At 33.9% G+C, this 25,194-nt stretch overlaps 1 protein-coding gene across 1 annotated transcript in view; it reads left to right on the top strand.

Moving 5' to 3' along the window:
• Positions 1-356: 356 nt before the first annotated feature.
• The window catches only part of Fs (Follistatin), a 59,243-nt gene continuing 34,405 nt past the window's right edge, over positions 357-25,194 (top strand). The window contains exons 1-4 of the mRNA XM_088275206.1: positions 357-423; positions 9,337-9,549; positions 10,503-10,718; positions 13,016-13,270. Coding sequence (XP_088131332.1) covers positions 357-423; positions 9,337-9,549; positions 10,503-10,718; positions 13,016-13,270 — 751 coding nt within the window. The remainder of the gene's footprint in view (positions 424-9,336; positions 9,550-10,502; positions 10,719-13,015; positions 13,271-25,194) is intronic.

Genomic DNA, 25,194 nt, shown 5'->3' with positions numbered 1-25,194 from the left:
AACATATTCAGGTTTTACCTAAAAAGATCTGTTGCACAGTAAAAAGTTCCATAAGTGGCTTGGTATTTATTTTTAAAACATTTGATTATATATATTTTTAAACTTTAAAAACGATCTCCTGAAAAATCAAGTTTTTTGATATATGACGTTGTTGAAAGGAGTTAGCGATATGTATAAAAATATATCCCTTTTCATGCTGAATTCATCGGCAGCTGCAGCAATAATTCCGATGATTGGCAAACCACTTAATGCACTGCACAATTCCACCTCCCGAATGCAGTTTAAAATCGAGATCGCAATAAGCCGAATGCACTGGAGCCCTCGAGTGGCGAGACCGCAGTCCTTTTGTTGGCATAATGGCACCCAGCGACGCGGAGCGTTCGGAGCTGTTATTGAAAATAAGAGCCAGCGAGATGCAGGAAGGCGGAACTCTACTTCTGCAACTGCATCCTCTTAATGCACTTCGCTCAAAGTATTATTCAAGGATTTCTAACGTGACGGTGCAAAACTAGAGTATTTTATTAAATTTTTAATTATTATTAATTAATGTTTTACTTAGTAAATACCACTATTTCTTAAAATCTACTGTGACACGTGTTTCGATGCATTTTCAAACATACGGTGTTTGAAAATGATGCGGAATGCATCGAAACACGTGTCACAGTAGATTTTAAGAAATAGTGGTGATTACTAGGTAAAACATTAATTAAAAATGGATAGATTTTACCACAAAGTGACTGCCGAAGCAATTAATGAAATTATTTTATTAAAATTAAACACTTGAATATACCACTTTAATGAGATTTATTTATTAATTTTTTACATCTCATCAAAGATGAAGAAGAATATGGAAGTCTGGGCGTTTACGGGGCTGACGACCGTCATAGGCTGGTTTAAGTGATCACTTTACACACGTGTAACATTCACCAATTCTACCCATTATTGACAACCACACTACTCAAATTATTGGAAGTTCTATGTATAAATAAACCAATTTTGAAACATTGTTCTTGAATCACTAGAACTTCACTAGAGACATCTATTGGTGAGATGCAAAATAATCAAAATTTTAACCAGACGGTTTCTTATTCGTCTTCTTCTTCTTTTTATTATTTTTTTACATCTAAATATATATGAAGAAGAATATGGAATTCTGGGCATTTCTACAGGACTTACGACCGTCATAGGCTGATTTAAGTGATTACTTTACACATGTGTAACATTCACCAATTCTATCCACGATTGTCAACCATACGACTCAAAGTCTTCGGTGTTCTATATATTGTTCAAATTCAAAACACATTGCTTGAATTGACTAGAACTTCACTAGACACTGATATGAAAAAAGCTTTTTATTGAGCAGAAACTCTTTTATTTGTATGTGAGGTCCAAATCCTGGATTATATTCACATATTCTTCTTTTTCTTTTCATGGGTCTTCTGTACTCCACTGCTGGATATAGGCTCTTCCACATCCTTCTATCCTTCGATCAGATGATTTGAATGCGGTCAAAATATCGTCCAAAATCAAGGCGAAAAAAAATGGCTAACGTGAACCAAAGGTTGTGCATCTCTGGTACTAACAGGGTGTTCACTAAACGCACTGCAGTATAACCTTGATCTTAATACACTTCCGACGATATTGTAGTTAGGTATGCAAAAAACAGCGTTTGGTCCGCTGCGCCCACATTACTATTCACACATCGCATAACACAAACATAGCACGATAAATTATTCCGAGTGCTGTTATGGTAATCGGCACACCAATATCATCCTGTATCTGTGTATTTATATGCGTTTAATGCTAATAATCCTTTTTATTTTTATTTAAATGCAATCTAACCTACAGCCTGTTTTAAAAATTTACTTTTAAAATAATATTTTTTTGACATTTCAATATAGATGAAGAAGAATATGGAAGTCTGGGCATTTACGGGGCTTATTACGGGGTCACAGGCTGGGGTTTTTATAAAAAAATATATCTACATAAATTGTATACATTTATTTAAAGAACATACACATACATTTATTCAATATATTTTTTCAAAAATGCAAAAAAACATGCTACAAAAAAATGTCCCTTACTGTGTTTTGAGTTTGGACAGCCGTATGGTGAGGTTAATAATATATTTAATAAAATAATTCATAATAGGAGATAATGCAGATTTGTAAACGAGTATTTGGACACTCAAAATGTTTTAAAATTGGTTTCCATTAGTTGAAACCATGTCACTTCGATGCGAAGAAAATCAATGTACAACAGAATTCTTCTTCTTGAGTCGAAATCTATGTGATCTTCTTTCATGGTCAGTCTCCACTTCTTTTCATTTCACCAATAGATGTCTCTAGTGAAGTTCTAGTGATTCAAGAACAATGTTTCAAAATTGGTTCATATATATAGAACTTCCAAGAATTTGAGTAGTGTGGTTGTCAATAATGGGTAGAATTGGTGAATGTTACACGTGTGTAAAGTGATCACTCAAACCAGCTTATAACGGTTGTCAGCCCCTTAAATGTCCAGACTTCCATATTTTTCTTCATCTTTGATGATATGTCAAAAAATAATTAAGTATTGGATATTTGCAGCCATATTTGTCACAACAAAATAATTATTTACACAAAAATTACTAGTTACAAAATAATTATTAAGGAGAAGATTATATGCAAGGAAATTGTTTGCAGTTGTTTACAAGGAAATTGTTTACAGTCAGGTAATTATCTGCTTACAAATAGCGCATGTATGTTAAAATAATAAGCAGTAATTACACTTAATTTTTTTTTATATCTCAACATAGGTGAATAATAATATATAGAAGTCTGGGCATTTACGGGGCTTACGACCGTCATAGGCTGGTTTAAGTGATCACTTTACACGTGTGACACTCACCAATTCTACCCATGATTGACAACCACACTACTCTAATACTTGGAACTTCTATATGTATGTCTGAGTGTCCAAATTCTTGTTCACAAATCAGCATTATCTCCAATTTAGAAATATTTTAAATATTATTTACCTCACCATGCGACTGTCAAAGCACAAAACACAGTAAGGGACATTTTTGTAGTACGTTTTTTTTAGCATTTTTGGACTAAGTAGATTCTACTTAGTCCAAAAAAAACGTACTACAAAAAAATGTACTTTACTGTGTTTTAAGTTTTGACAACTGCATACGAGTAGATGTCTCTAGTGAAATTCTAGTGATTCAAGAACAATGTTTCAAAATTGGTTCATATATATAAAACTTCCAAGAATTTGAGTAGTGTGGTTGTCAATAATGGGTAGAATTAGTGAATGTTTTGAATATTGAAAGCATTAACTTTGTGGATCAAATTGATATATTATTTCGAGAAATAAAAATACTTTGTGTTTTGATCCACTCACATTTTTATTAACCAACTAGTTTCGGCAACAACCTGTTGCCCTCTTCAGGGTTTCATTTATTACTAAATATATATAAAAAGTAACAGTGTACAAGTTGTTGGGTTTCAAAAGGGTAGGGGTGGGGGTAATGGTGTTTTAAGGAGAGGTAAGAGCAAGGAAGGGGATAACTCTGTTTAGGTTGGGTTTGATTTTATGGGAAAAATATTAAAAATGGGACTTTGGCTAACGTTTGTTTGGATGTTAATTATATTTAATTTTTAATATAGAATTAGTGAATGTTACACGTGTGCAAAGCGATCACTTAAACCGGCCTATGACGGTCATCAGCCCCGTAAATGCCCAGACTTCTATACTCTTCTTCATCTTTGATGAGATGTCAAAAAATAATATTTTCCTATTTGAATTCTACAGATTGAATAGGTTCAGAACTTTCAAAGTCTCGATAACAATAATTTGTTGGGACTTAAATATCCGCTTAGCTTTCCACACAAAGCTAGACGCTAGATAGAGTAACAGTTTGAATGGGAATGGTGTGGGCACTTGGATTATTACGTAACTTCGACCAAAATAGTTCTGGTCTAGACTCGATGACGGAAGTGCTCGATAAGGGCAATATCCGGTCAGACTTGGTGACTAGCAGCTCCAATAAATCATAACACCGTGTACAACCGAGGACAAAATCCCTGGACTATACCTGCGATTATTTATAAATATTTTTTACAAGGCAGTTTTCCTAATTTTCTGGTATGAAATCATCAGTCTACATTATCACTCTCCTTATCATTCATTGTTCACTTTGTGTAATACCACTTTCATATACACTTATTCGTGTCGGTTTATATCTGAAGACCATAATTTTAATAAATTAACGGGTATGGAAATTTTACAAATAAATAAAACTAGTCTTTGTTCAGATAATCTAGAATTTTTTTAAATAATAAAGCAATCAATAAAGACTTACCCATAATAAATACTAACTAAATTTAACTTAAGAGTCCACTTTTAAAAATATTCCCATTGTGATTAATTTGTTTTCTTTCTATCTTTCAAAATTTGATTTTAATGCAATAAAATATTAAAGTACGTAATAATTTTATTTCAATGACCTGATGATGGAATGATTTTTCCGAAACCGGTAGTCACGAATATGTGTTATTACCCAAAGTGAACAATGGATGATAAGGAGAGTGTTTTATTACCATACCACAAAGTTAACAATGCTTTTAATATACAAAATAGATTGATAATCCATCACTCTATGAGTTCGTAAGACGACTGATAAAACTTCTTCTTTTAGTCGATTTTTAACAAATTCTTCCCTCAAATGCACCAACAATGTCATATAATATTCCGTTTTCATGGTTCTTCTTTTCTCAATGTAATCAAATGGTAAAATACCATAAGCATCCCATGAGATCAATTTATCTAGATGTTCCTAAAATTTGACCAGTGTGGTTGTCAATCATGGGTAGAATAGTGAATGTTGCCCTTGTGTAAAGGGATCACTTAACCAACCTATGACAGGTCATAGCCCTTGTAAATACCAGACTTCTATATTCTTCTTCATTTCAAGATTAGTGAACAAGTATTTGAACACAAAGGAAAAAAATATATACAGTATCGAACAGGTTAATTGAAACAAAACTTTATTTTCGTATTTTCAACACCCTCTAAAAAATGTTTTGGGGGTGTTCCTCGTATTATGGACCAGGGCTGCTTCTTTCAGTGACTGAGATGATGAATAGCGAGAAGTATCACCCAATTCTACTGGAAAAGATACTACCAGAGATACAAAAACGAAGATCAAATGGTAATGGAATATTTCAGCAAGATTTAACCGGCTGCCACACATACAAAAAATATGAAATTTTTCACACAAAAACAATGAACTGTGATGGACTGGTCAAGAATTTTGCCAGACATAAACCAAATTGAAAATCTATCTGTAAGAATTGGCTCTCTAAAATTGATCGCACCACGGTGGAAAAGCTCATTTTGTCCATAATTCAGGTATGGTTTCGAGACGAAAAAATGGCATCCACGTGCCAAAACCTTATATAAATGATGCCAAGAACAATAAACTCTTTGATTGATCCCAAATGAGGTGATATGAAATATTAATTTGTTTTATAACTAATAAACAAAAGATTTCACAAAACTTTTGACGAAAATACAAAAAAAAATTGTTTCAATTCATCTTTTCGATACTTTATCTCGTCAAAATAAATACTATCGAAAAGTATCACGAAAATGTTTTAAACTATTAAAATCGTCAAATTAAAAAGTTGTGAAGATTTGAATAAGAAAAAATATTATGCTTTTTAGAGAATTCAACGTTCGGGTAGACAAAAAACCAACGTTTCTTTAAGAACATATAGTGCACTCCTTTCAAGAACGTCATAAATCAAAATACTTGATTTTTCAGGAGAACTTTTTAAAGTTTACAAAATATAATATTAAAAATAAATATCAAGCCACTTTTTGAGCTTTTTACTGTGCAACAGATCTTTTTAGATAAAATCTGAAGGGTTTTTCTCCATTTGAAAAATATTTAGTACTTATATTAAAAAAAATGACTAAACAATACATTTTATTCATAATGCTAAAACAACACTTTCTGCCCTGTAGCGGGTAAATATTAAGTTTAAAATATGCCTCTTTTGCTGGGATATAGTACATTTTCTGGGCATTCCGAAAACACGTACAACTGAAAATTGACGATTTTCGATTTATGACGTTCTTGAAAGGAGTGAGCGATATGTCAATTTTACTTTTGTTGACCACCCTCTTAATTGGAAAACTTTAAATACGTAAGAAAAGCTTCAAATTCTTCTAGTATTTAAAATATTTGTAACGTTCGTTAAAGAAATGTAATTTGATGGCATATAATATATTATGTATACTCTAACGATCATTTTAAAATAAACCTTGTGAAATTTTGTGCTTTCCATTTTCTTTCTTTAACTATTAATAAGACTGAGCCACAGCAACTCGAGGCCGGATACAACTAGTTAATAATATAAGTGCTTTAAGTTTTTTACTGACATTTCTTGGTGGAATAGCATTTTACATAATAAAATATATAACATTTTGAGTGTGTCCAAATACTTGTTCACAAAATCTGGATTATCTCCAATTACAGGAGTTATTTTCATATTATTTTTAACATCTCATCAAAGATGAAGAAGAATATGGAAGTCTGGGCATTTATGGGTAAATGTTGTAAATAAATTATCTGGTCAAATTATTAGCTTAGTAATAAAAATGAAAATGGTATTTTCTGGCGTTTCTCATGTGTGTGATTATAATCCAGGATTCGGACCTCACATACTAATATAAGAGTTTCTGCTAAATAAAAAGTTTCTTTACATCTCACCAATAGATGTTTCTAGTGAAGTTCTAGTGATTCAAGAACAAGGTTTCTAAATTGGTTCATATATATAGAACTTCCAAGAATTTGAGTAGTGTGGTTGTCAATCATGGGTAGAATTGGTAAATATTACACATGTGTAAAGTGATCACTTAAACCAGCCTAAGACGGTCGTAGGCCCCTTAAATGCCCAGACTTCCATATTCTTCTTCATCTTTGATGAGATGTTAAAAATAATATAAAATATATAAATTTTGTATGTATTTTCATATATTTTATTTCACCTGTGACCGAGTTTCAACGCTACCGACATCATCCGACTGGTGGATGAACAGACAAAATTGTTTATTTAATACACAACAAGACAGGAGTTGAAACCATGATTTTATATAAATTTTTCTTAAATTATTTTAATTCAATTTGTCACAAAAAATATTTTTATTCATTTATTTTTCAAAATATATTACATACATAAGTCATGTATATAATATTCCCGATGAGTAATTTCCGTTCCTCATTTTGGGACATGGGATTAAGGTTAACAAGACTGGAACACAAATAATAAAGTTACAAAAAATATTTTTTTAAATAACCAGAATTAATACATGGCAAAATATAAAAACAATAAACAGGTATAATAAATAGGCATTAGAAGCATATTTAAAAGAAATAAGTGAGAAAAACATAAATAATAATAATAAACCCTTATCCGCACCCCAATGGTGCATAGGGCACTGCTTCATATAAACGCAGTGTTATATTGATCGTTTACACATGAAGGAAAGGTGATCAGCCCTCTGCTTCAGGTACCAGTCCAGGGTAATATTGAATAAATATTACAGTGAAAAAATCGCTTATATTTATTTGACCCCCCCCCCCCTGGGAATCGAACCCGGGACCTCCAGAACGGTAGCCGAGCGTGCTGACCATTACAAATAGGCGGAAAATATAAAAAAATTTGAAAATATAACAAAATAATGGTTTTAAACCCTTTCCTTATGTATCATTGAATTTCGTTTAGCCTCTCATCAGTCTGATGATGTCAGTAACGAAGAAACCCGGTCACTGGTCAAATAAAATAAATGTGAAAAAAATGGTCGTTTTATTATTGTTTTTTTTTTTATTATAAAAAAGATCTTGAAAAATATTCAATTCCTTACAAATAAACTTTGTTGCATTGTATTTTTTGGTAAGGTAAAATATCTCTTGGTATACAATATCACGCCTTGTCTTGTGTACCAAGCCGGACCCAACAGGGGGATTTGAATCCCCCATATATGAATTCTAATTCGATAACTTTACTATTATAAAAGCTACTTACTCCATATTTTTGTAATCTTAAAAATAATATAATGGAAAGTTTTCCCTTTTTTATTCTTATAATTTAAAATCGTTAAATCTTTAAAAATATTATATTTGATAAAAAACACAATCACTTTGTACCGCGAGATCTACGTTCTTATATCAGCATATTAATTTGTTTGTCTGCTAGCGACAAGTTTCTTACACTCCAATAAATGTCCAACTCCGTAGTGTAATGGACAGCACGCTCGGTTAACGTTTTGGTGGTCCCGGCTTCGATTCCCAGGGGGGGCTTCAAATAAATATATTATAAGTGATTTTCACTCTAATATTTATTCAATATTACCCTGGATTGGTACCTGAAACGGAGGGCTGATCACCTTTCTTTCATATGTTAACGATCAAGATAACTCTGCGTTTATATGCACCATTGCACGGATAAGGGTTTGAATGAAAAAAGTTGTAGTACCACAAGGAGCAAGCGAGACAACTAAAATACTCGGTTTTGATCCGTTTTTCGGGCTCTGGCTTATAGGATGAGCACATTCAGTCGCCGCTTGGTGGTGCGTTGGGATGGACGTGGGATCTATGACTCAGTTGGCGGCTAGTTGCGTACTACGATTTCCATGCATATATGAACTGGGGTATTTTGGTACCCCGCTTCGAATCCCGTGTAATTTTCGAATGATCGTTAAAGGGAAGGTTAATATACAGTGTAATGTAATAATAAGCGGCTGTCATAACTCTTGCAGTAATCAGTCTGCCTTACAATGTTGCAACGCTTTGCACATTTAATATGCAGCAGCTTGTCTGGGCGTCAAATGGCGTTATTTATGACTTCTCACGATAAGCGAGCCATGATTTGCAATTAAGAAGTCGCTAGCTTTGTAATTAATTTGTCTCCGGGTGCATTGATTTATTAAAGTCTGGCAATAGAAGATACATATAAAGTTAGTCATAATTTGGACTCTATTAAAGACATAGTGAACAATTGAAACCTAATATTCAGGGCTACCACAATCGGTTATATAAAATAAGAGAGTTATTAAAAATATTTTGTTAATAAAAAAATAATTTTTATTTTTTTTATTTTATTTATTTATTTCATAGATACAAGAATTTTTTGCACTATATGTATTACGGCTCTTTAGGCATGGCCTGTGTTGAGCCGAAATACAACATTATCGAATTAACATTATAAAATAAACATTATCGAGTTTAACTTAAACTAATTTTAGTTACATCTTAATTTAGCTTAAATTTAACTTATCATCTTCAAGGCTTTATTTCCGTTGTTCCAGGCGGCATCTGCTGGGCGTCCATGGAGCGCAACGGGCGCTGCAAGGAGTTGACCGCGGAGAAGGTGGGTCGCGAGGAGTGCTGCTCGGCCGGCCAAGAGCCCGGCGCGGCGTGGAGCTACGAGGACCTGGACCCCGGGGCTCTCTTCTTCTGGAACGCCCTCGGCGGCGGCGTGCCCTGCGTGGGCTGCCGAGGTACCCACACCTTCATTCATTCATCAAACACTTTCCTTATACTTTATGAGATGGTAAAAATGCCAGCCAAGTTGAAGGCAAGGTCTACCAAACCCGCACCTTCATTCGTTCATCAAACACTCTCCTCATACTTGATGAGATGGTAGAAATGCCAGCCAAGTTGAAGGCAAGGTCTACCAAACCCGCACCTTCATTCATTCATCAAACACTCTCCTCATACTTGATGAGATGGTAGAAATGCCAGCCAAGTTGAAGGCAAGGTCTACCAAACCCGCACCTTCATTCATTCATCAAACACTCTCCTCATACTTGATGAGATGGTAGAAATGCCAGCCAAGTTGAAGGCAAGGTCTACCAAACCCGCACCTTCATTCATTCATCAAACACTCTCCTCATACTTGATGAGATGGTAGAAATGCCAGCCAAGTTGAAGGCAAGGTCTACCAAACCCGCACCTTCATTCATTTATCAAACACTTTCCTTATACTTGATGAAATGGTAAAAATGCCAGCCAAGTTGAAGGCAAGGTCTACCGAACCCGCACCTGCATTCATTCATCAAACACTCTCCTCATACTTGATGAGATGGTAAAAATGCCAGCCAAGTTGAAGGCAAGGTCTACCAAACCCGCACCCTCATTCATTCATCAAACACTCTCTTCATACTTGATGAGATGGTAAACATGCCAGCCAAGTTGAAGGGAAAGGTCTACCAAGGAATAGTCAGACCTGTACTCCTCTATGGCTCCGAATGCTGGACGATGTATAACATCGGCTCTAGGCAATTAAAAACTGCTGAAATGTGAATGCTCCCAATTTGTACATCACTAGTAGTCATAAGATGGATGATATATGTAGGAGTTTGGCCATGGTGTCACCACCCGACGGCCTGTTATTGTGTTATCCCTCGCCCATGTGGAGATACCGACGCACTCAGCTGGTGCCCTGTTGCAGACTCGTGCCTGGGCGTGCAGTGCGCGGCCGGGCAGCGGTGCGCGCTGCGGCGCGGGCGGCCGCGCTGCGTGTGCGCGCCGCGCTGCGGCGGCGGGCGCGCGGGGCCCGTGTGCGGCACGGACGGCCGCTCGTACCGCTCGCTGTGCCGCCTGCGCAAGCGCGCCTGTCGCCGCCGCGCCAGGGACCTCACGCTCGACTACATAGGACACTGCCAAAGTAAACCATCATTCCTAAAAATCATACACCTAAGTAACTTCACCGCTAACTTAGAATCAATGAAATGTATAAACTCATGCCTCTAGCGAGATAGCGAGTGTTTTTGCCTAGAATTTTCACTCATGAATTATATGAAGTTATAGTAACTTTAAGCATAAAGAGTAAATCCACTCACAAGTAGGCATAGGCTATGAAACTTATAAAGTTGAAGCCTGAGTAGGGACATGATAAACGGTGTTGCATAAGCCGTAGCTAGATTTCAGAGTCACTTGGACGTTAGGTAATTTAAAAAAAAAATCATTCTTCTTCTTCTTCTTTTTAATGGCTTTTCACCTATCTTGGGTGTTATACGGCTGTCCAAACTTGGTTCACAAATCACCCAGGATGAGTCGTTACTCACTACCGACTTGAAGAAATATTTGGAAATGACTATGAAATGATGGTTTGTTAACTCGACACTGGCTACCATATACGGCTGTCCAAACTCTAAATACAATAAGGGAAATTTTTTGTAGTACGTTGTTTTTTTGCATTTTTGGACTAAGTAGAATCTGTTTTGAATATTGAAAGCATTAACTTTGTGGATCATATTGATATATTATTTTGAGAAATAAAAAGACTTTGTGTTTTGATCCACTCACATTTTTATTAACCAACTAGTTTCGGCAACAACCTGTTGCCCTCTTTAGGGTTTAATTTATAACATAAATTAAACCAATTAGTCATAATTTAAACCCTGAAGAGGGCAACAGTGTGTTGCCCAAACTAGTTGGTTAATAAAAATGTGAGTGGATGAAAACACAAAGTCTTTTTATTTCTCAAAATAATATAAGTAGAATCTACTTAGTCCAAAAATGCAAAAAAACGTACTACAAAAAAATGTCCCTTACTGTGTTTAGAATTTGGACAGCCATATAGCCAGTGTCCAGTTATTAAACCATCATTTTATAGTCTTTTATAATAAATCCAAATATTTCTCCAAGTCGGTAGTGAGTAACGACTCATCCTGGGTGATTTGTGAACCAATTTTATATTTTTCGGATATAAAATGTTTTTAACGGAAACATGAATGAAACTTCCAAAGGGTGTTTGTCCACTACACTGATTTCACCGTCCGGCAGTCCAGTTTTGAAAAATGTAAACGACTACGACAGTTTAGTGTGATCGAATTTACGCGCAACGTACGCACCGATCAAGAGTACCGATCCGAAGAAATATGGACAAAAGCACAAGCCAATCCAAGCCAATCGTCGTTTTAAAACGCTAACTGACGTGACGGACGCGGACGGTAAAATTCCGTGTAATTCCGGGTAGTGGACAAACGCCCACAGGCTGCATACACCTCCATAGGCACTTTGGCATATAAAATAAAATAAATAAACAGTTTAAATAAAAACGCACAACTGACGAATGGCGAATGAATGTAAATATCGTCCCGGGGGCGATATTAGGCTCACGTTAGGGGACGATATTAGGAATTTGCCAACTGTGTTGGTAGCCTCCCTTCAACGAAAAACACAAAAAATGATTTAAAATCCTTAAAATGCGCACCAAGTCCTACCAAAATTCATTTTTAAATTGAGCCTGCGATATGTGCAATGTAATGCTTAATGAAATAGACATCAATAATGTTTCTTTTAATACGTTTAAGAGGAATATTGTTGATGTCTATTTGACTAGTTGAAAAAGAAAATTACTATTATTTGATAAAAACATGTAATGTAAGTTTATTATATAGTTACACTTTTATGTACATGACAGTTTATTTTTAATTTTGGATTACTTAAGTGAAAACCTTTAATTGGAATGTTATTTTTTAAATTTTATTATATTATGTTATTTTTGTTAAATATTCTGTTCGTTTTCCAATTTAAAAAAAATAACATGTTATAACCTTGATGAAATAACAGTTGTTTTAAATTTAAGGGGTAACAACAAAGTATTGTTTCAATTAGTCAAACACATCAAACATAAAACGATCGTATTTCAATATAAAACTCACCTTGAACTCACAGTGTTTTTTTTTTTTTTTTAAATATCTTAAAACAGGAGCGACGTTTCACTGCCAATTTTTTTCAACGGCCGACTGTCTAAACTGACTTCAGATTCAAAGTATAAAAACTAGATGGTAGACGAAATTTGGCGACTGTACCTTACTCTGCTAAATGCTGCTCTGTTAAATTCACAAAAAAAAATATGCGAGAATTATAAAATGTGCCCTCGGCACGGCAAACCACTTTCAGGACACCATAATGTATGATAATTTTGAAAAATCTGTTAATGCAATTTGTCTCTAGATTCGTGCGCGCGCATCCGCTGCGGCGGCGGGCGGCACTGCCTCGTGGACCAGGACTCTCGCGCGCACTGCGTGCGCTGCGCGCGCACGTGCCCGCGCGCGCACGGCGCGCACGCCACCCACGTGCGCGCCGAGCACGAGCAGCGCGCGTTGTGCGGCGCGGACGGCACCACCTACGCCTCGGCGTGCGAACTGCGCGCGGCCGCGTGCCGCAAGGGCAGGAGCATACCGGTGGCGTACAGGGGACCCTGCGACCGTGAGTCCACCCTTTTGATATATTCTTCTTCTGTGCGTGTCATGTCAAGTCCCCCTAACGTCGACCATCACTTGAGAGTAATTGTCCTTGTCTTGGGCAGCTCTAAACAGCACCTCGACGGTTCTGATCCCCATCCAATCTAGTATATTCCGGAGCAAGGAGATCTGTCTTCTGCCCATACCTCGTTGACCCTCTATTAGGTGCAATAGCTCGTACTTGTCTCCTTTCAGCACATGCCCCAGACAGGACACCTTCCGGACATTGATATCAGTCAGTACTGTCTCCCCGCTCTTGCTCTTTGGAACACATTTTCGTTGCTGACCATGGTATACTGCCACCAATTCGAATGTTCTCAGAATTATTTTAAATATATATATATATATATATATATATATATATATATATATATATATATATATATATATATATATATATATATATATATATATATATATATATATATATATATATCATTATAAGCATTTTGAAGTCTCAGCATAGATGAATATGAAGGTCTGGGTATTTACATGGTTTTCGACATGACATATCGACTGTCCCAAACTCAAAACACAGTAAGGGATATTTTTTGTGGTACGTTTTTTTGCATTTTTGGACTAACTGGATGCTACTCCAAAAATGCAAAAAAACGTACCTACTACAAAAAAATGTCTCTTACTGTGTTTTAAGTTTGGACAGCCGATATGGTTTAATTGTCATTTAATTTTTAGTTTCTAGAAACAGTTGATTTTAAGCATCGCTCTCTTTGCATTTCTTGGCCATTTTACTATTCAGCGTCAAAGAATAGTCAAGTGAAATTTAATCGAAGAAAATCTCTTAAATTCTTCTTCGTGGGTTACAATCTTTGTGATGATTGGTTTGCTTATTTCATGGTCAGTCTCCATCCCTCAGTATCCTCCGCTCGTCTCTTCAACCCAGTGTACCTGCTACAGCGCATGTTGGAGATAATTTGGTCCATATGGATTAAGCGGAGTCATCCTCTGTAGTTTGTGCCTTCGCACATACTTATATTATGAACTATCCATTTGGCTCGCTGTTGTGTTACTTTATTTAGGAAGCATCTAGACTCCCCATCCCTGTTTGATACCTCCTTGTTCCCTACATGTTCCACCCAATAAATCCCCAACTTGCACCTGTAGCAACACATCTCAAACGCCTCCAGCCGCCTCCATTCTGCCTGTCCTGTAGTCCACGTTTCACTTCCATTCAACAGTACTCTTTTCCATCCAGATTTTTTACGTGACTGACGCCTTATTTTTAAATCAGGGCCTGGTTTTTCAATGGTAGATCCGGCCCTGCATGTGTATAGTAACCTAAATTATATTCCTGGACCTTTATTTCGATGATCTAATGTTGCGGAACCTATCCCAACGAATTCTTACATGGTCCCAGTCGATGTACAGGGAGATCAGAAAAGGTTTAAAAAATGGATATTATCGCACTCACCATTTATTTGTTTATTTTATGTTGAAGAATAATATGAAAAAACACGGTATATAGAAACAATGCCAAAAATTAAGTAATTTTTTCACTGTAATATTTATTCAATATTACCATGGACTAGTACCTGAAGCGGAGGGCTGATCACCTTTCCTTCATGTGTAAAACGATCATGATAACACTGCGTTTATAAGACACAGTGCCCTATGCACCATTGGGGTGCGGATAAGGGTTTTATTTATTATTATTTCTGTTTTCTGGTAGTTTTGTTTTATTTTTTTTATTTTTTTATATAAACGGTACTATTGTACCATTTACATAATAAGAATAAAAGAACACATCAATTGCGACACATCAATTCGTCAAGTTGTTTTAAACTACTTACATGTTATAAGTGTTATTTAAAGAATAAAAAAATATGCTCTAAAAATAAAATATTGTATTGAAAGTAAACAATAACATAAATAAACTAAATTTTCAATCAAAACGTGACATTCTCTGGGCCAGGAATAAATTTGTAAAGCCAATTTAAATTTATGAAGCGATATATTATATAAATCTATATTAGTGGCATATTCATTACTAGTGTTTTGGAATCTTAGTATTTATATGCGATATGTTTTTATAATTTAAGGAAGAAAATCCAAATAAAAACACACTGATAAACTGTTTTACAGCATACAAGCAGTTATCAGGTTATTTTAAATAGATAATCCAAATAGCTAGACTGGCAGTGCATGTTGGGGTCCTGATACCAACCCTAATGTATGGAAGTGAAGCGAGGAGTAAGGAGACTGAATGTTTTTTGGGTTATTCCATTAGTTGTTATTTGGGGTTGCTATGCAATGAATAATAAAAATAAAATTTAGGATTTTTACGGAGTATGTGGAAGTTTTTGGTGAGAGTATTTTAATGTTTTTTTAATTAAAATAAACCCTGATTATGACAAGGTTCTTGTCAAAACCGGTAGGTTAAATTGTATTAATGAAAAAAGTGGTTACAACCAAGTTATTTAATTTTATAAGGTTTATAAAATGTGCCACAAAGTATCTGCGGAAAACATTCAAGAAAAGACTGAATGTTGCCCAATCGCTATTTTTAGTGGTATTTACAACATAAACATATATATATATATATATATATATATATATATATATATATATATATATATATATATATATATATATATATATATATGTATATATATTTATATATATATATATATATATATATATATATATATTGTAGTATATGTATATTGTAGTAAGGATATGTAAATTTTATGCTGTCGAAATGCGATAATCACATCAGGAAGGCCGAGGAATATTTGGCACGAACATTTTAAATTTCAAATACTTGGACGTGGTCAGGTCAGGAGTCGGAATTATCTGCTGGTATATGAGGACATGCATGAATGTGGAAGAGATGAAGAATATTTGCAAAGCTGACGTTCTATCCTTTCTGTTTATACTTTTAAAGAAGCAGCGTAATGGTTAGTTAGTTGGTTGGTAAAAAATATGAAAATTAATTGATTAAAATATGTAATTGTATTTTTACATCACCGTGTACTGAATCCAGCAGACAATTTGTGTAGTTGTAGATGTATAGTATGTATACCGAAGTTAAAAAATGCAACAATAAAAAATAATGGTCCTCGTACAATAACAATAAATTATATTCCGCCAAACCTGCCCCAATAAACCTTCATATAAACCCCTCGCAATTATATTCGTATCAAGGTTATGGTCAAAATTTACATACTTTCATTGGCTCTCAAACATTGAGATCTGAAACGTCCGATACTACATGGGTCGTGCAACTTACTTATATGAAAATATTTTGACATATTAACGTAGATGAAGAATAATATGGACGTCTAGGTATTTTACAGGGTTAGTTTGAGTGATCACTGTATAAACGTCTTACATTCACCATTCTACCCATTATTGACAACTGTATTACTAAAATATATCCAGATATATATATTGTACGATTCATATGAGTTCGCGGCAGTATCCATGGTTAATTTGAGTAAGCTTTATTTAGCAGGGACCCTTTTAAATGTATGCAAGATTCAAACCAAATTATTTTACATACTGTAAGGGCGTTTGTTCACTACACGGAATTTTACCGTCCGGCACGTCAGTTAGCGTTTTAAAACGGTGATTGGCTTGTGCTTTTGTCCATATTTCTTCGGATCGGAGCTCTTGATCGGTGCGTGAACACTTCAATCACGCTAAACTGTCGTAGTCGCTTTCATTATTCAAAACCGGACTGCCGGACGGTGAAATTCCGGGTAGTGGACAAGCGCCCTAAGACGCCTGAAAATATGATTTTTAATTTTTTATGACACTTAATTGGATTAGTTATTGTATTCACAACATTTTGGGTGTGTCAAAATTCTTGTTCACAAATCTGGGTATCCCCACTTAGGAGTTATTTTTGTATTTTGACATGTCAACATAGATGAACTCTTTTCAGTTCTTCAAATTCAGCTTTTAATTTCTCCTCTAATAGTACATTTTCAATAACTCGCCTCTAGTCCATTATTTCCAAAAACTTTACTGTAATCAATATTTCATAGTCAACAACACTTCTTTGGTCTCTATATCATCACCAGTAGCTCTTCTTTAGTTCCCAATGTATCACCAATAAACAACTGGTCTCCAGTCCATAGTCTTTTACCAACAACCATTTGCTGGTTCCCAATTGTACAACACTACTAGTAACTCTTCTCTAGTGGCCAATCCATCACCAAGTAAAAGCTCATGTCTAGTCTATAGCTCTTTAATATCAACCTTTTTCTGGTTTCTATTTCATCACCAGTTAATCTTCTCTAGCTCCCAATTTATCACCAAGAAATAGTTCCCTTCTAGCCCATAGTTCTTTACCAACAACTCTTCTTTGGTTCCCATTTCATCACCATTAACACTTCTTTGGTTCCCAATCTATCACCAATAAACAACTCCTCTCTAGACCATAGTGCCTTAACCAACAACTATTCTTTGGTTCCGTTTTTATTTCCGCCTCCGTAGTGTAATGGTCAGCATGCTCGGCTGCCGTTCTGGAAGTCCCGGGCTCGATTCCCAGGGGGGTATCAAATAAATATACGTGATTTTTTTTACTGTACCTGAAGTGGAGGGCTGATCACCTTTCCTTCGTGTGTTAACGATCAAGATAACACTGCGTTTATATGATGCAGTGCCCTACGCACCACTGGGTGCGGGTAAGGGTTTGATTCTTTGGTTCCCATTTCTTCACCAGTAATTCTTCTCCAGTTTCCAATCTATCACCAATAAACAATTTATCTCTTGCCCATACTCCTTTACAAGCAACTATTATTTGGTTTCCATTTCATCAGCATCAACTCATCTTTGGTTCCCAATCTATCTCCAATATATAACTCTTCTCTAATTTCAAATCTTTCACCAATAAACAATTTGTCTTTTCCCCATAGTCCTTTACTAAAAACCCTTCTTTTATTCCTATTGCATCACCAGTAACTCTTCCCTAGTAGCTCTAGTCTATGGGTAACCATCACCAGCATCACATCTCCAGTCACCGTCTACCTCCGGTAGTCCGATTCCAGGCTCATTCTGAGCGTACTTCCTACCTTCTTCACATCCTTACCTCCCACATGAACGCAACCACACTTCCTTATTACAAACAGGTTTGTTGCATCGACAGCCTCCGCGTGATCCATTTATAATTTTGTTTGTTTACGCTTCACATCGAATGTAACGGAATACCTGCACTCGAAGGTACACATCACGCCCGTTCTGTAACATACCCATCCAGACTAAAGATATTAACATATCACTAAAGAATATTAATTAATAATAATTGATTTGTTACAAAAAAGTGGTGTTTATGAAATTTCGTGTGGAGATTGTGATAAAAAAATATATTGGCCAAACTGCGAGAAATTTAAAGATTAGAATTAAAGAACATCATAGCGGTCTTGTTAGTAATTATTTTTCGGAATTTGCAAATCACATAATAGATACTAATCACTCATTTCACTCTCATAAATTAAAATTATTACACCTTGTTCCATATAAAGGCCAAATTATGAATTATCTTGAAAATTTAGAAATTCAAAAAAAAATTAATTCTAATAATAATGTATTAAATAATATATTGTTTCAAAATTCTTCACCATTGCTTTCCATTTTTCCTTTGTTTTCAAACTCCGTCCCTTGACTAACCCCTTCCCCTTACTTTCCCCTCTCCTTATTTATAGAACAATTTTATATTTTATATTTTAGTTACTATACAGACCTGAATGACGAAAGTTTAACTTCTGAAACATGTAGTCTATAATAAAACTCATGTGGTAAAAAACGAAGTGTTTTCTTTAATCATTGTAAAGAATATCAACATATCCATTGTATAAGATGATGAAACATGTTGATATTGAATGTAGGAAGGATGAGGAAACTAAGATATTCTGGAAATTTATATTCTGGCATCTTAACATAGATAAAGAAGAATATGGAAGTCTGGGTATTTACAGGGCTTACGACTTTTCAAAGGTCAGTTAAGCGATCACTTGATACTCGTAAAATCAAGGCCTGTAAATTCGACTTCCATATCTTCTTCACCTATTTTGGGATGTCAATACTTCTAAATTTGCATATTTTAAGTATGAAAATAAAATCAGAAATCTTCTTCAAATATATATATATATATATATATATATATATATATATATATATATATATATATATATATATATATATATATATATATATATATATATATATATATATATATATATATATATATATATATATATATATATATATATATATATATATATATATATATATATATATATATATATATATATATATATATATATATATATATATATATATATATTTATATATATAAATTAGACATCAAATAATAATAAAATAAAACAATTTTAAGATCAATTTAAATATAATATGAGAAGTTATTACCTACTTAGTTCAGTTTTTAGATTTGATTATTTAAAGCAAATTTTACTAAATAGTTTTTAAAAAATGAATTGTGTATTTCTCTATATATATTTGACAATTAGACATTAAAATCATAAGCTAAGATGAATTAAAAACCATTTTCAATTTAACTCGGTAAATATCACTATTTATTAAAATCTATAATTTGTTACACGTGTTTCGACGCATTTTCAAACGCCGTATGCGGTGAATAATACGAAATGCACGTGTCACAATAGATTACAAGAAATAGTGGTGTTTGCCGGGTAAAATTTAAATAAAAAATGGTTAGATATTGCCGCATAGTGACTCCCGAATCAATTAATTAAATTCTAAAATTTAGACTTAGCTTGACATACGGTGTTTGAAAATACAACATTTTGAGTGTGCCCAAATACTTGTTCACAAAATCTGGATTCTCTCCAATTACAGGAGTTATTTTCATATTTTTTGTTGACATCTCATCAAAGATGAAGAAGAATATGGAAGTCTGGGCATTTACGGGGCTGACGACCGTCATAGGCTGGTTTAAGTGATCACTTTACACACGTGTAACATTCACCTAACATTCAGCCTATGACGGTCGTCAGCCCCGTAAATGCCCAGACTTCCATATTCTTCTTCATCTTTGATGAGATGTCAAAAAATAATGTGTTTGAAAATAATGCAGAATGCATCAAAACACGTCACAGTAGATTTTTAGAAATAATCTTATTTACCAAGTAAAACATTATGAAGAAAAAAATGGTGTTGAATATAAAAGAAAAAAATTGTGTTAAAAATAGTTTTTATAGGTGCTGTGGTATAGTTAGGTAGACGCTCGTCTGCGAAACTAGCGTCGCGAGTTCGAATCCCACCAATTGCAAAATGAATTCAAGAAAGATTTATTTTCAATTGGTCTGGGTGTTCGTGATGCATTCTTCACATTAACCTTCCCTATCCTTACTATAGTACATGCAGACAATCGTCTAAAATAGACGCTTTGCGGGTCATTCCGTTTAAAAACTAATGAAATATTAACCGGTAAAAAATAACGAATACCAACCCTCGTCAGGTAACCGAATAAGTAACAGTTACTCATTAGGAACGTCTCTAAATTGAAGGTTCGTTAAGCGGTTGCCGCCTTTACGTGAACGCTGCATGGAGCATACAATGTTTTCCAGCGATATATGCATACATAGTCTGCTGTGCCCGACTCATCAGCGTCCACCGCTCAAATTACATCTCTCCGCAGTCAGTCAACTCTGTAGACGGTATGAAGTAATAACACTCACTCGTTCCATACAATGTTGCACCCGAGACACTTGAAATATTTCCCAGTCACGAAGATCATTCAATTTACTGTCATTAAGTGGTCGCAGGGTTGTCCAAAACTTATTTAATATAATAATAATATAAAACCCTTATCTGCACCCAATGGTGCATAGGGCACTGCGGCATATAAACGCAGTGTTATTTTGATCGTTTACACATGAAGGAAAGGTGATCAGCCCTCCGCTTCAGGTACCAGTCCAGGGTAATATTAAATAAATATTACAGTGAAAAAATCACTTATATTTATTTTACCCCCTTTGGGAATCGAACCCGGTACCTCCAGAACGGTAGCCGAGCGTGCTGACCATTACACTACGGAGGCGGACGAACATTTTTTTCTTTTTGGAATTTAGTACATAAACCCTGATGATGACAAGGTTATTGTCGAAACCAGTTGGATAAAGTGTACCAATAAAAAGTGGTTATTATTAATTCTTTATTTTTCATATATTATTCATTCTTTGGCTAGATCAATTAATATTTTTAGGAAATAAATGTTGGCTTACGAAAACATATTTTAGACACTGTTAGCAATAAATTTCTCGTAGCTCCAAAAGTTTCCTGAAATAATTGGTTTGATAGAAATCATCAATTCCTGTTTCTCATTTTTTAACTTTGGTCAAATGATTTACTTGACGAACTTATAATAATAATTCTTCTAACCCTTGTCCTCGCCCAATGGTGCATAGGGCACTATAAGAAGTTTGGATAATTTATATAGCGTCATTTTCGTAAAATACCACGCCAAGGGCGCTTCACTGCGAATGAATTGGAGAAAAAAATATAGTGGAAATAATTAAGCCAACAAATGCGTTCTTAGTTTTTTTCTAAATGTCATCTTTCTCCTACTATTTCCACGCATTTCACGAAAATTATTCCACGCCGTCGGTCCTGCATACATATTGCTCACTCCTGTCAAGAACGTCATAAATCAAAAAACTTGATTTTTCAGGAGAACGTTCTTAAAGTTTAAAAATGTAACACAATGTATTAAAAATAAATATCAAGCCACTTATTGAACTTTTTACTGTGCAACAGATCTTTCTAAGTAAAACCTGAAGATTTTTTCTCCATTTGAAAAATATTTAGTTTATTTAAAAAAATAATTATACAACACCTTTTCTTAAAAATGCAAAAGCAACATTTTCTGCCCTGTAACGGGTAAATATAAAGTTAAAAATATGCCTCTTTTGCTGGGATATAGTTCATTTTCTGGGTATTCCAAAAACATGCACAACTGAAAATTAACGAATTTTGATTTATGACGTTCTTGAAAGGAGTGAACGATATATGCATGTAGAATTGCTGGGGCCGCCCATATATTGTCATTTTCAAACCAAAATGACAAAACTGATTTTTTTCAATGTTCATTGCACTTTTTTTAAACAGGGAGATTTTTTACAAATCTTTTTGCTGATACTTCTCGGAATTAAAAAAAAGGAATAACCCGCAAAGCCTTCATCTGTCAGGTTTATTTTCATGTAGAGAACAATAGGTTGACATAAAAAAATACATTATAAACACCTCGACCAATTAAGATTAAATATTTCTTGATTTTTTTTGCAATTGGTAGGGACCGAACCCGTGTAACGTTCGCTATTCAGCCCATTATTGAACTTCCATTTTGCATTAATTCTTGAAACCTGTATATATAATATGTATGTAATGGTTATCGATGCTTCCGCTTACCGATAAGGTTTTCCATACATTCGTGAACTATGGCCGATCGTTACGCCATCAGTTGAGCTATTGGTGAAGTATAATTTTATTTTATGTATTAATTGTTTAATCAAACACACATTAAGTCCACTGAGTTGCATTTTATTGTTAAAAAAAATAAATAATTATAAAACCCTTATCCGCACCCCAATGGTGCATAAGGCACTGCTTCATATGAACACAGTGTTATCTTGATCGTTTACACACGAAGGAAAGGTGATCAGCCCTCCGCTTCAGGTACCAGTCCATGGTTATTTTGAATAAATATTACAGTAAAAAAATCACTTATATTTATTTTACCCCTCTTGGGATTCGAACCCGGAACAAATAAATAAATAAAATAAATACCTATTTATAATTTCATTCGCGCACGTAGATAGACAATAAGTAAAAAACATATAATTATGATTGCCAGCTATGGAATATCTGTTATGAAATATCTGGCTGATTTCATTAAACTAAGTTGATTCACTAATAAGACTTGTAAAATATAACTCGACAAATTTGTGTTTGCTCCAACATCAAACTAAACATCGATATTATCGCTAAACATCACTGCATACCCTTACACTCGAGCGAAATATGTGAGGCATTAATTTGGACCGTGAAGGCAAGAAAATCAATCATTTTAAACCATTTGGCTCGGGCCGACAAGGTAACCAGAAAATTAATGTACAGCTATAATATCCCAGAAATACCTTATCTTAGTCAAACTGCATACATCGCTCACTCCTTTCAACGACGTCATATTTCAAAAATCGTTAATTTTCAGTTGTGCATGTTTTCGGAATGCCCAGAAAATGTTCTATATCCCAGCAAAAGTGGCATATTTTTAACTTAATATTTACCCGCTACAGGGCAAAAATTGTTGTTTTTGCATATTGAAGAAAAAATATTGTTTAATTATTTTTTTGAATATACTAAATATTTTTCAAGTGGAGAAAACACATTCAGGTTTTACCTAAAAAGATCTGTTGTACAGTAAAAAGTTCAATAAGTGGCCTTATATTTATTTTTAATACATTTTATTATATTTTTAAAGTTTAAAAACGATCTCCTGAAAAATCAAGTTTTTTTTTTAAATATGTGACGTTGTTGAAAGGAGTTAGCGACATATCGTGGTTATACTGGCAAAAAACGTTAACTCTAAAATCCTTGTTTGGATAATCCCTGTTATTTAAAGCTTTTAGCCTGAATAAAATACCCGCTATTAAACTTAAGTTGACTCTGAAATCTAGCTACGGCTTATGCAATACCGCTTATCATGCCCCTACTTAGGCTTCAAATCAATGTTTTACTCTATTTTTATTAATTTTTTTCTTTCTTAATTTCTTAACTTAGTTTATACATATTACAATTAATATATTGTAAACTATTATTTACATCATGTATACATATATAATTACAAATATTTATATATATATATATATATATATATATATATATATATATATATATATATATATGTATATATATATATATATAAATATATATATGTATATATATACATATAAATATATAGACTCTTTTCATTCATACATTCAGGCATCTCATCATACATTTTCAAACCCTTATACATTAAACAATTTTGCGACTCGGTTTTTTCAACAATGGCAGTCTAATTTTATCCTTATTTCTAGTATCAAATGTGTTCATGACATTTTTAGTTTAAAACTATTTTATCTGTAAAATATTTTGCTAATTTATCGTTACAAAATTTGTGTATAAAGATCAGCATATTAAATTTAAGTCTCTTTTTTATAGATAACCAGTTTGGTTCCTCTCTCATTTTTTCTATATTATTATTTCTATCTTTCTTTAGTACTATTCTCATCGCTTTATTATGTATAATTTCCAATTTATATAAATTTCCTTTATTTGCTGAAAATAATATTGTTGAGCGTAATCTGTATGTGGAATAATGAGTTCTGCAGTATTTTTATTTAATTTATTCCGTAATCTACTAGGGAAAAATATATATTGATTTTTTTTTTATACTTAAATCGCTCACTCCTTTCAAGAACGTCATTAATCAAAAAACTTGATTTTTCAGGAGAACGTTTTTAAAGTTCAAAAATATAATACAATACATTAAAAATAAATATCAAGCCACTTATTGAACTTTTTACTGTGCAACATATCTTTTTAGGGTAAAACCTGAAGGTTTTTTCTCCATTTGAAAAATATTTAGTATATTTAAAAAAAAAATAAACAATACATTTTCTTCAAAATGCAAAAACAACACTGTCTGCCCTGTAGCGGGTAAATATTAAGTTAAAAATATGCCTCTTTTGCTGGGATATAGTACATTTTTAGGGCATTCCGAAAACATGCAAAACTGAAAATTGCCAATTTTTGATTTATGACGTTCTTGTAAGGTTAATTTCGAATCCAATATTACACCCAAATATTTCATTTCAATGTTACTATGAATTGTTGTAATTCACG

The sequence above is a fragment of the Brachycentrus maculatus genome, unplaced genomic scaffold, assembly GCF_059751285.1.
Source record: "Brachycentrus maculatus isolate JH-2025_06_01 unplaced genomic scaffold, ASM5975128v1 h1tg000817l, whole genome shotgun sequence".
Lineage (NCBI taxonomy): Eukaryota > Metazoa > Arthropoda > Insecta > Trichoptera > Brachycentridae > Brachycentrus > Brachycentrus maculatus.
The sequence above is the reverse complement of the archived record's forward strand: the minus strand, read 5'-3'. Positions and strand labels throughout refer to the sequence as shown.